At 47.2% G+C, this 12,403-nt stretch overlaps 2 protein-coding genes across 2 annotated transcripts; one reads left to right on the top strand and one right to left on the bottom strand.

The window, feature by feature from the left end:
* The first annotated feature begins 4,558 nt into the window (after window positions 1–4,558).
* On the top strand, window positions 4,559–5,041 carry LOC115311773. The gene has a single exon (XM_040221332.1). It carries the CDS (start codon window positions 4,559–4,561, stop codon window positions 5,039–5,041), a length of 483 nt encoding a protein of 160 aa, XP_040077266.1.
* A 3,570-nt stretch (window positions 5,042–8,611) lies between these two features.
* Window positions 8,612–10,474, bottom strand: LOC115309942. The gene is made up of 4 exons (XM_040221331.1): window positions 10,383–10,474; window positions 10,009–10,301; window positions 9,247–9,465; window positions 8,612–8,910 (listed from the first exon to the last, which is right to left on the bottom strand). Exons 1-4 carry the CDS (start codon window positions 10,472–10,474, stop codon window positions 8,612–8,614), a joined length of 903 nt encoding a protein of 300 aa, XP_040077265.1.
* Between the last annotated feature and the right edge of the window lie 1,929 nt (window positions 10,475–12,403).

Genomic DNA, 12,403 nt, shown 5'->3' on the forward strand with positions numbered 1-12,403 from the left:
ACTGGGAATTAATTTTGTGTAGTTAATATGTTACATAATAATTTTCAAGGGATATGGTCGCAATCACAATCTTGCTGGGCATCTCGAAAACTACTAAATACACACATATTGCAATGATATGTCACGCGCAGCACCCTAAAGCATTCTGAAAAAATGCTACATTTGGACGCGTTCCTTTTTTCGGGTTCTTATCGGAGCCCATTTTCTCGAGGGCAATCTCGCCTTGGTGTGCAAAAAGGAACGTGTGTGCTACGCAGTGCACCGCATATACAAATACTAAAATGACCCTACTCCTTGTTAGTGTATAATACTCCCGGTCAACTGGCATTACACGACAATGCAGCTTAAAGCATCAGAGTCCCCAGTGGAATGGCGCGCAAGATAAAAAAAAATAAACAAAGACTTGACAGTAGTTCACCTCTCTAATATCTCCTATCCCCTTTGTACGACGTTCACGACCATGGCGACAACGCTAAAAGATGGCGTCTGCTGTGTAAACTCACCGATTAGCTGAAAATAGAATTGCATAGCCAAAATCAACCATTTGTCCCTGTTTGGTCAATGCTTTCACAAAACGCACAGAACGAGAGCATACCGTCACTCGGCGCTGTTGGAGTCACCGCGGAACTTTTCACATCCTTGCTTTCAAGTCCTGCAGAAGGTAGAAGATCGGAGATAACGACGCATTAATCCGTAAAATGTCATCGGCAGGTTAAGACGTGAAAAGTGTGGTGAGCCTAATCTGTGCTATTATTCATTCGCAGCCAATAGGATTTTGGCATTTGGCGATAAGAAAGTAAAAAGAGGAACCACGATCGTCAAGAAGCGTGAATATAATCCGCGTTCCCTGCCTTTGTTAATCTCCCAATGGCTACAGTTGGTAAAAATACGAGTATTGGTGCAAGACAGAGCAAAGTGTGGGCATCGAATAGTTTAGGCTTGCTCATCTCTCTGGTTTGCAGTTCATGCTGCAATCGTCGATGTGCTCGTGCAAGTGGTCAAAGAACCTCGTATAACGCAGCTTCAAATGTTAAACAGAACGACACCCTTTGGGATGACGGCACTTGAAGATCCGTACCTTCGACAGCTGCATGTGCGTCACCGTGTCGCCTCTCTATTTACTACGCAGGAGAACTAGTCCGTATAAGGCCACTCGTACACATCACTCCTTCCACACTCAACTTAATATTTGAAATAATTTTCTCAGACGAAATATGAACAAATTCAATTGGTCGAATTGTAGGTAACATGTCCTATCATGACAAGGACTTTTTGATATATTTTCACACGAATAGTCAAACTAAGCAGAATTAAGCGTTAATGGTAACTTTTGAAGTGTGCCTTATTTGCACATGATGCTTTCAGAAGTAGTAAAAACTGCAAATATCACAGTATTCGCATGAAATGTTTATCTTACACAACATCGATGAGTACGGAAATCAATATCACTAGAACAAATTAAACAAAAAATTGCGGCGACTTTGCTCGGCTATGCTAGGATATACGTAGCGTAAGCTTATACGCACAAAGTGAGAGGCGCTATCAAACAGCTCCGGAGCAGCGCCAGACTTGGCTACTGCGCAAAGGAGGCACACAGCTGGGCACGTGGCGGCGCTAGTGCGTCTGCCGCGGCTATGACGTGACTCCTCTGGAATGCGAAGACCGGCGAGGCGCGCGCGGTGGCGTTGGAGCCCGCGGTGGCGGCGGCTCCGGCACGCCAGCTGTGCGCCGTGTGACGTCACTGCTCCTCGCGCTTGCGCAGCGCGGCGAGACGCGCGCGGTGGCGGCGGAGCCCGCGGCGACGGGGCCTTCGCCCCGCCAGCTGTGCGCTGTGTGACGTCACTGCTCCTCGCGCTTGCGCAGCACGGAGCACGGCTCATTATGCGAGCCACACGAAACTGCTCAACCTCGGCCAGTGTAGCTCACGCTAAAAAAAATCTGTACTTAAAACCTGCTGTCGTCACTTCACCAGAGATTTGGTAGGATGGTTAAAAAAACATGACTACGCGGTAAACGAAACTATGCCTAGATGGGAGTAAAGTGTTTGTTTTCTAGCGGTTTCTAGCGGGATTCCGTATTGGAGTTTTCTATACTCCGCCGCGGAAGGGAGTTAAGTTTACTGTTGTGCAGACCGGCTTTTCGGGAAATCTAAGGACGTAAATAAACAGGATCTCCCTTCAGTGCTGGAGTTTTTACCTGAACCCACAGGAGTATTCTTTCAAGTGCATCTAAAAGTTTCTATGTAAACCCACAGAAATATTCTTCCACATGCATCTGGAAGTGTTTACGCGGACTCACGGCAGTATTCATTTACCGTAACCCACAGGCAAATATGCAGTTCCAGCCAACCACGCGTATCTGCTTTCCCTATATGCCACGAACAAGCCAAGCTCTTGCACGTCAGCTGGCTAGTGAGGGGATCCAGAGGGCCCACAAGGCGATATCTACACTTGGACTGCCTATGGCGCGACCAAAAGATCGCCCCTAAAGAGAGTGCGTACCGTGGAGTTACTAGGAATCTATGCGCGGATTGTCCAGCCCCGTATATCGGGGTAACCAATAAATGTCAGGAGAGGATTTCACAAAACGAATACGACGCACGTAAGTTTGTCCACGAGGGACGCGCGGTTGTTCAACACTGCGACGTCAAAAATGCCCACATTGACTCCAGGAACACCCGCATTCTCGGCGTTAAAACCAACCACCGACAGTGACTTTTCTTGCACTCGTGGCATATACAAACTAAGCCATAAAACGCAAGTAATTCTCTAGGCGGATTGCATCCAACCAGACTTGTACGTAATCCGTTACAAGTAACGGAATTACTTGTAATCCCTTACATTTATCAGTAATTTAGTTACGGAATAATTATATTATTTCTAGAGTAATTTTAAAGTAATTCCCTTACATTTTTGACGTAACGGACTCCTTGTAATCCGTTACATTTTTTGTGTCAGAACAACCCTCCCCCCCCCCCCCCCCCTCATTCTAAATAAAGATTTTTTTTTTTTTTTTGTAAACTCGAGCGCAGTGACACTGTCACGGGAATCGACCACCGCAAAGGGAGGCTCGGCACTCTTCCGTTCCGCAAAGCCTTTTTTTGCAACACCAAGCCCCTGAGTATCTTTTTTTTAGACCCTAACATCAATGTAAAAAAAATCCAAATAAACAATTCTACAAAAAAAAAGTGTGGGGGGGGGGGGGGGGAAGGGCAAGTTATTTCCGCTTCTTTTTTAGTCCCTTTGTTGTTGTTTTTTCTTTGTGATTGAAGACGGGGAGAGGAGGGCACCAAGTAATTGTGCGCCTCTTCGAGAAGCTCGAGGCGGTAAGTGCGCCGAAAAGAATTAACAGTGTCCTTCTCGGATATAGTGACTACCACCATTTTCATAAAGTCACAACACGAGACTACGCTCCCTCTACCCTACCCTTCTTGTGAGTCAGCTTTTTGCGAGCACTTAGAAAATGGTAATAGTCTTCCTTTCTTCTTCTTCCTGTTTTGCCCCAGCAGGACGCATCTTAACTCAAGCAGATATTTTTACAAATAAAACATAATGGTGGCTGACGTAGAATTGATATTCTGGGCTTGAGGAGTGAGTGAAATTTGTGAGAGGGGCCATAGCGCGGCTTACTAAGTACTCTACCCTTTGCTGCCCGTGGCATTAGTGGACGTCTATCTGGAGAACACCGGTGTAAACTGCAGTCGGTCCGTGCTCCGTGCGTTTTTGAACGGCACCAAGAAAGGTACACAAGGCAAACGTGTGTCTACATTTCCTTGTTTTAACTGACGTTCTAATTAGTTGTTGTTATGAGTGTCCTTCTTTTTCTTTTATTACTTATATTTATATACTGGAAACTTTTTTTTATTGACCAACGTCGCAAGTGAGGCTCGAACTGTTCGGAACCAAAGGAAGAAGAATATCGAGCCAAACCTTATTTATTATTTAATTATCACCTTACCGTTACAACTATGTTTTTTGCTATTGATGACTTCTACAACTTCGCCATTTAGACAATGTAGAATTTTAGTAGATCGGTCCGATGACTCCGATAACGATATCCGATACTTCGCCGCCGTCTTTGCGTATGCATCATATCGTTATCGCGTACCGTTATTAGAGAGTTTTAGTAGATCGTTCCTATAACGATACCCTATAACGATACGATAACCATACGATACCGATACACAGAACAGGAATGAGCGTTTAGTAGACCGTTTTGAAGACGATACATCCGATACGGTCACTTAAGGCGCTGGGGCACTCCCTAGTGGAAACGATTTGCAATTTCCAAAACGAAAAATAACGAAATTAAAGAAAGATGTTTCACTGAAGGAAAAATAACAGTTCTTACATTTAATAGAATTAAAAAAAAACATCAATTAAGTTTTATAAGTTGCAGAAATTAGAGAAATGCAGCAGCAAGCTACATCTAGCCAACTAAAGACAAGCCAATTTAGCCCCCCCCCCCCCCCCCCCCCCCCCGTGGCTTGTCACGGGAAGCCATAGAAAGCACGGGTGGCACGGGCGTGAGCGAGTCGAGCGAGTGACCAACCTGAGCCATGGCGACGTGTGTTTTCGAGGATCCCTTGGCCTTAGCTGTTTTGAAGTGGGACGAAATTGAAGAACTCTCCTTTCTGGATATGGAGTACCCCGTTCCGCGGAGGTTTAGGTCCGGGCGAGGCTACTTGGATGTGCTCAACATAGATAGTGAAGCTTTCCGCCATCAGTTTCGTTTTGAGCAGATGGACTTAATGGAGCTGTGTAGCGCGCTGCGAGTCCCTCATACAATTAGGACGGCCCAGAACGTCGCCATCCCCGGGCAGGAAGCTCTGTGTATTCTTCTGCGGAGACTCTCCTACCCCAACCGCCTCTGCGACCTGGAAGGCATGTTTGGCCGCCACTCTTCGACACTTTCGAGTGCGACGACCGTGGTGCTAAACCATTTGACGTCCACGTTCGGGCAGCTGACCGCGGATCTGTCAGCTCACACGTGGCTGAACCGTGCAAGCTTGGACGAGTTCTCCGAGGTAAGCATATTGTAAAGTTAAATTAAAAACAGCAAAAAAGAAAAAAAATGCAAGTGCGTTGTTGATTTTGCTTTTGCAGGCGGTCCGCGCGAAGGGGGCACCTCTTCAGAATTGCAGGGGTTTCGTTGATGGAAAGGCCCGCCCCATCTGCCGACCCACGGAGGACCAGCGGCTTTATTTCTCTGGCCACAAGCGTGTGCACGCCATCAAGTATCAGGGCATAATGTGTGCCAACGGCATCATCGTGGAGATGAATGGCCCTTACCCGGGACACCGACACGACGCCGGTAAGTCAATAGCAAAAGCTCGGAAATCGTAACCTACAGGTTCTTGGAAGAAGCGCTCATAAATAGAGGAACAGCCTCTATCACAGCCAAAATAAGTTGAAACGCCACAGGCAAGACCCGTGCTGCTATCAAGGCAGCCTGTGGAATTGTTCTGCAAACTGTGATGGGCGCCGTGGCCAACACAGAGTTCCTTCTACACTGGCGGCTCACCTCTATATTTCCGTGTCGTCTGCTATTGAGCAAATGGTTGCGACATTTCTTCCTTTCGCCAAACCTCAAAACCCACGCACGATGCAGAATAAATCTTTGTTGCAGACCTTGTCGAAAGACTGTGCTTATGATAACACAATAATTGGTAAACGATTTAGTGCCCGAAACACATAGATCGCACCTACAGGAATGTGGTTCGACCTCAGGGTACACCACGTAAAGGGCGTTTTCGTGTTTCAAGGGACAGGGACCGCCAGCTTGCCAGAGCTGCATCGGTGAATAGACCTTTTTCAAAGCACGATGCCGCTGTCCACAGCACCGGGGAGGCGACAGCAAAGTAAGGCGAGCAACTGTGCTATACCTCTTGCTCTCTTCAGTGTCAGGGGGGGCAGGCAATGAAGGATTTTTGCAAAAAGCCTATTCTTTCCCATTGGAGTGGGAGCTTCAAGATGACCCGACCATCGAGGCATCCATTTGAACAGAACTGCTGTTTCATAGGCAGAGAACACAGAAGTTCAGGGTGGCACAACGAGCGCAGAAAGGGGTATGTCTTGGCCTCATCGTGCAATACAGTTTGCAGAACAGTGCGGCAGGCGGCTTGGAAAGTACTGCCTGCCTCACATTCTGGCTTTTCAGCTCATCTTGGCCGCGATAGTACAGAAGAAATACTATTTCATGCTTAAATGCTGAAAGTCAAGCTGGTGTTCTTCGGACAGGGAGTTAAACTCTTAAACTGGGGTGGAAAAATAATGTGACAGTACGAAGGGAGGCAAACACTTGTCCCATTGCTTTTTTGTTAAAGGGCGTTGTTGTATAAGCTTGGGACTGTGGAATAAAAGAAGACAAAGCTGAGAATGGACCAGGAATGGCAGTCCTTTACTCCTATCCTAACATGTCAGTTATGACTACTGCAGTAGACCTATTGCCACTGAATGCAGCACTTACCCTTGCGTGGTTACTTGTTTCATTAGGCTGCTTGACAGAGTTGCGGATAGTTTTCCAGCGTGTTCGATCGTGCAGACGAGAGCCTGCATGCGAGCTCCCAGCTTGGCAGCTCACAAGATCATCGGGCATTCCAGTAAACCAATGTTTCGGTAACCATTAGCCCAGTTATTGAACACATGACGGCAGCAGTCACAGTCGCTGACGCAGTGCAAGACACCGGCCGAACAAGGTCAGCAAGCTACAACGATGTCAAGCTGGTAACCTGAGACTGTGCCTAACTGCCGTGGTAGGAATGATTTGTCCGCAGAAGTAAAAGTTGAGGGTTTTATGTGCCAAAGTAACGACGGGCGACTGGCACGCACCAGTGGAGGATTAATTTATACCTCCTGGGTATCTCGATGTGCAACAAAAAGCTCGGTTACGACGGCACCTTCTCTGTAATAAGCCTCCATCAGGGTGCTAGCCGCCTCGGTGGCTCCGAGGCGAGAGCGCTGTCCTACGGATCCCCATGTCGCGGGTTCGAATCCCGGCCGAGGTGCCCGCAATCTGACGGAGGCTTATTGCAGAGGAGGCGCCATGTAACCGAGCTTTCGGTTGCACGTCAAAAGATCCCCAGGTGGTCCAAATAAATCCTTAGTCCTCCGCTGGGGCGTGCCAGATACCCGTCGTTGGTTTGGCACGTAAAACCCCCAAATTTGACTGTTCCATCAGAGTGCTGGCACCTCGGCGGGGATTCGAACCCGCCACCTGGGGATCCGTAGGCCGACGCTTTGCCTCGACCGAGGCGGCTGATGCGTCCACAGCTCTGATGTAAATCCCTTCGCGTTTGAAATGCCAACAAATTTGGATGTTTTCAAACTGGAACATTAAACAAGGTGGCTGTGGCAGTGGCAACAGTACCCTTTGACCTCTAAATTGGCAAAGCCAAACAAGGTCACACAAATCAATGTTTTGCTCTATGCAGTGAGGAAAGGGCGTGTCGATCTTTGTGGCTTATCGACGTGCAGGTGGTGATTGTCACTATATGCTACTCAGTGTTTTATCGTTGTGTCTCGTCTGACTCCTTTTTCAGGTATCCTGCGGCTGAGCGGCCTTTATGAAAGGCTTGAGGACCTCGTGCAGGGCAGCGTATACACGATCTACGGTGACCCTGCCTATCCTTTGCGGCCTTTGTTGCAGAAACCATTCATGGGTGCTAGCTTGACTGCCGCAGAGCAGAACTTTAACAAAAAAATGAGCAGCGTGAGGCAAGCAGTAGAATGGGGCTTTGGGAAAGTGTCAACCCTCTTCGCTTTTGTAGATTTCAAAAAAAAAAAAAAAATCAGAAGCACAGGCTGCAGCGCGTGAGCGATATGTATCAGGCTGCAACACTGTTAACAAACTGCCACACGTGCCTGTATGGCAGCCAAACCTCCACGTACTTTCAGCTGTCTCCGCCGACGCTGGATGAATATCTTTCACCTCGTTATTGACTTCGTATAATTTGAATTCTTTTTGTGCAATCTTTTTTTTGTCCGAGTGCCTATAGTCTGTTGCATGTTGCAACACGAGAGGGTAGGGCGAGGGAAAGGGAGGCCAGGGAGGAGGAAGTAGACGGAACCCTGGAGAGGAGTGGGGGAAACCTCCTCCTCTAGCGTTTCATCTGCTTCCTCCTCCTTTGTCTTTCTTTTTCTCGCCCTACCTTCTTAGTTGCAACAGACCATAGCATCTTTTATGACTATTTATTCCACGGGATGACTTTTGTGCAATTGTCTGGTTGCTTACCTGCTGCATTTCTTTTATCTGCCTCTTGTGTTCTTTTCAAAGCAGCAACCGTGTTCCCATATTGTTTTAGTTTTGTGAACGATACAGGTTTATATGTTAAGTATATGCTATTTCTGTTATTCGTCAAGCGCCTTCAGCTTGACATGAGACACTTGAAAATCAGCGTGGTGATTTTCAAGTGTCTCATGTTATTGCTTTGCCAGTCATTGCCAACATAGCATTTGCTGTCTGTTCAATATTACACTCAAAATATTTCTTTGTATAGTAAATCGAACGGGCCTACCCCTGCCGTTTTTTTTTTTCAACTACATTGTTTAATGAAATGAAAGATTTATTGCATTATGTATTATGATGTCATACCACTTGCTCACACTTAACTTTACTTGTTAATTTGACCATTCACTACTTTAAGGTAATGTTCTTGCAGTTGGAGACGAAGCCTCCTCTCCTCTGCTCCAGCCTCCTGTAGCACATAAAATTTTTCTCTTTCAAACGCTAAGCGATTTTCGCTTAAGATCACCTGGCGCTCTTCAATGACCAGGCGCCTCTCCATCTGGCGCTCCTCCATGGCGAGACGCCTTTCCTCAAGAGCGATCTCTAGTTTTTTTATGCTGCGGTCCTCTTCTGCTCTCTTCTCCAGCGATGCAAGGTGCTCCCTGTACCGCTTCTGCCTGGTTGCTGGAAAAATACAACAAAGGAAACAATGCACACAGCATCAAATAAACAACTTTTTTAAAATTTTTCTTAGTGTGTAGGTTGACAATTGATTGACTGTTTATTTTATTGGACCTGGCCATTCAATGAAGGTACTGCACAAAAAATACTGGGTAATTCATGTGTGTTCAAACAGTGACTGAGACATGACTGTCTAGTAAGCAAAAAATAACAAATGTAAATCACAGCCCAAAACTTCTAGAGCAGATTTGGAGAATTCCTACAAATGGGGTTATGTGTATCCTCTTTCAAAAGTTTAACGTATGCTTGAAGCATCTACTGAAAGATGGCAGTGCTTACCCTGTCCGCCCCAAGTCCTAGGTCGTGCGACAGAAGTAACCGGCACACGAGCCTGGACTGGTGGCAAGGGGGGTTGGACCAGCGGCACAGGGGTCGGAACCGGCGGTACAGGGGCTGGGGCCAGCTCCACAACTTGGTCTGTGTTGCCTGGTTGCCAGGCGTCGGCGTCCTCCACGCCGTTCATTATGTCAGCAAAGATAGACTGGCAGTTCTCAGAACCTGTAAATAGAGTATTGCATAAATATTTGTGGTGTATCATGACACACGCTGTGGAGCTGGGCATTGAAAATGTATGAAAAATACAACGCAGGTATGATGGAGTCAGATCTTCAAAAGACCATTCCAAAATATGTAGTGCCTCTTATCATTTCCTCGACACATCACGACACTCCGATGTGCGGCGCGTGAGGGAAAATGTTCCATGAATAGAAGAAGCTGTTCATGCCGGCTTAGCATTCTGCATTTTCTGAATGCCTGAAACATTAATGTATGTTTAGAACATACATTAATGTAGGTTTAGAACATACCTAATCAGAACTCGGCAGTTTACTCAAAGCTGTGCTCTGGGAACTACAGATGTACCCAAGTAAATTACACTTTTACTTGAGAGCAGCAGACCATGTAAGTCGTCCTCAGTAGGCTATTCGATGGGAACTCGCGAGTAGCCTAATATCAGTCGTAGACAAACGCGATTGATGGAGCGGTCATGACGACCTGACTTTCCTAAGCAGGTGGGGTTCATGACGCACGTGTCATACTTACTAGACTGCCCTGCCACTGCATTATGATTGACCGGTCTGTACTCGGCTGCAGCCGCAACAACTCGCGCTGTAGTGGCAGCATCGCGAGCAGCCCGATTTGTCGCCGGCCTGGTTGTGGTGGCTGTGGCACGTTCCCGCGGTTCCAGCGCAGCGGTGGAGGTGGTGGTGGCACCTTCCTCGGTGGCTGTCGCCTTCCTGAGCACTGGCTTAACCTTGTAACAAAATTCACAGGCCAGATCAGCAACATCCTGCAGCAGCTGCTCTTTTTCGGTGTACTGCTCTTCCGTTCCGGATCTAAGGGTTTCAGGGGGAGAGCGGTATCAACAAGTGCGCCTGTCTTCCTCAAGCGTAGATCTGTTATTTCAGTCAACGAACATGAGTACATCTCCGTGTCGCGAAAGCTGCAACGCGAACTCGGTAGTTTGAAAACGCGCTTTCCTACGCGAAATGTCTAGCGGCACAGGCATGTGCGTTTCCAAACAACAAGCTCGCGCTAGCTCGCAGTTGCGCCAGCTGTTGGACAGGGTATGGCAGTATGCTAAAACTAGAGTGCCTCAATGTCCTTCTGTTTAGGGTGATGCCATCGTTGGTAGTATCCGATGCCGACAGCACGCGCTCACAGGGAAAATACAAAGAAATCGCAGGAAACAAAATGTCGCCGTAGCACAGTCAGCACCACGAGCGCGTGCAGGGACATGCACTTTCACGCGCTTCAGAACAAAAAAATAAAAATAAGCGTTCGAAACAAAATGACCAGATGTCATCACGCCAAGCAAAGCGCACATGAAGGCACCCCAGCTAAAACGCTTCTGAACTTTCAAACGGGACTCAAAAACGACTTACTTTCTCAAGTTTGTGCGGTCGTCTCGCTTGAACAGACCGAGCAGCAGGTCGCAGCGGTCTCTCACTCCGCGAACACTGAAGTTCCTCCCCAGTGCTTCATTTAGGTTCGCGGCCACTGTATCCCACCGTGAAGAATTCACAAACGGATTCACCGCAAGCACTTCCCTTAAAAGGAGGATATCCTCGATGATCGTGAATCGTTTTCGACCCGCTTGGGCAGAAAGAGGCTCGAGTGGAGCGGCCATGATCGTTCAGCTTTTGCCGGATCTCGTCAACTCTCGTGATGCACGAGAGTGCGCGCGATATTTCCCGATATTCCCGATACCTGCGCCCGAAACACCCGATACTCTAGCGCATGCGTGATGGCTCCGGCGCAGTATCGGGTATCGTTATCGGAGTGAGAAACGATCTACTAAAACTCTCTATTGAGAGTATCGGAGGTATCGGAATGATCTACCAAATCTCTCGAATTGCAGGAACGGCTGCAACGACGAAACTTTGCTCTACATTCGAGGTAAATAGTACTTCCCTTGCTTCGCTGAAAAAGCTCAATGCAGAGCATGAAGCATTCGTGAGGAACAATATGGCACTCCCATCCAGTGCCTCAGCTCAAATGGTGTTCAGCGTAGCAGTCGACATATTGAGTAAGAAATAAAGCAAAAGGTCTGACGAGACTTTCGAGAGCCAGCTCTTGCTCAAAATAGTAAAGGTCATTAAATGGAACAGGTGGCAACAATAAGAAATTGAATAACCCTCTTCCATTTGTTTCTTACTTGAGGACAATAATGTTAAAAGTAACACCACGAAAGTAACAGATTACTTTTTGGGGTAACAGTCAGTTACTTTCATGGGAGGGTAATTGTAATTGTAATAAATTACAATTTAACCTCGAGTAATTGTAAATGTAATTCCTTACTATTTTTCAGTAACGTGTACAAGTCTGCATCCAACAACGTCAACACACTCCGAGACACCAATAAGAAATACAAAAACACCAGAAACGACGACTAAAACAAAACATTTCTTTTCCAGGGCTACCGCTACAATCACTTCTGGAGAAGAGCCTACTAGGCGTTGAAATGTAGGGTTCCTAGATAAACCGATCTCACTATATTTCGTCTCACCTTAGCATTGACTATAGTAAGCCGCGCATGCCAAATGCGCAAGATATACTCTGTTTCACCTTCTGTTGTACCGCAGGAAAGGCTAGAAGTGCGAGCTCCTTGCTCTGGGCAATACCACCTAGAAGACAAGGCCTGCGCATGACGTTTCGTTAGTAGATCCCCGACCCGCCCCAAGCGGCAAACACCCCGAAGCTTGACGAGAGTATGTATGGGCCTCTTCAGAGCTACAGCTGTGTTCCAAATCTTACCCAAATGGATCCGAGTTACTCCGACGGGTCGTGTCACGTGACAACACAGATATTGAAAAACGCTGGACGCGGGTAGGTTTTAGAACGTCAAGGTATAAACACCTTATCCTGGAGTAAGATCGAGTAAACTTTGGAGCACGGCCAACTACGTCGCATTCACTTGCGGCCACAGCTGCGTGCG

The sequence above is a fragment of the Ixodes scapularis genome, unplaced genomic scaffold (genome assembly GCF_016920785.2).
Source record: "Ixodes scapularis isolate PalLabHiFi unplaced genomic scaffold, ASM1692078v2 PGA_scaffold7__128_contigs__length_106722199, whole genome shotgun sequence".
NCBI classification, from domain to species: Eukaryota; Metazoa; Arthropoda; class Arachnida; order Ixodida; family Ixodidae; genus Ixodes; species Ixodes scapularis.

What these genes read in the sequence shown, in the direction of transcription:
- LOC115311773 (XM_040221332.1), top strand. Translation starts at nt 4,559, where the DNA reads ATGGCGACGTGTGTTTTCGAGGATCCCTTGGCCTTAGCTGTTTTGAAG.
- LOC115309942 (XM_040221331.1), bottom strand. Translation starts at nt 10,474, where the DNA reads ATGCCTGTGCCGCTAGACATTTCGCGTAGGAAAGCGCGTTTTCAAACT. An exon ending in CGACACGGAGATGTACTCAT is followed by an intron (nt 10,302 to 10,382) that starts GTTCGTTGACTG and finishes TGAAACCCTTAG; the next exon opens with ATCCGGAACGGAAGAGCAGT. An exon ending in TAGGACTTGGGGCGGACAGG is followed by an intron (nt 8,911 to 9,246) that starts GTAAGCACTGCC and finishes GTATTTTTCCAG; the next exon opens with CAACCAGGCAGAAGCGGTAC.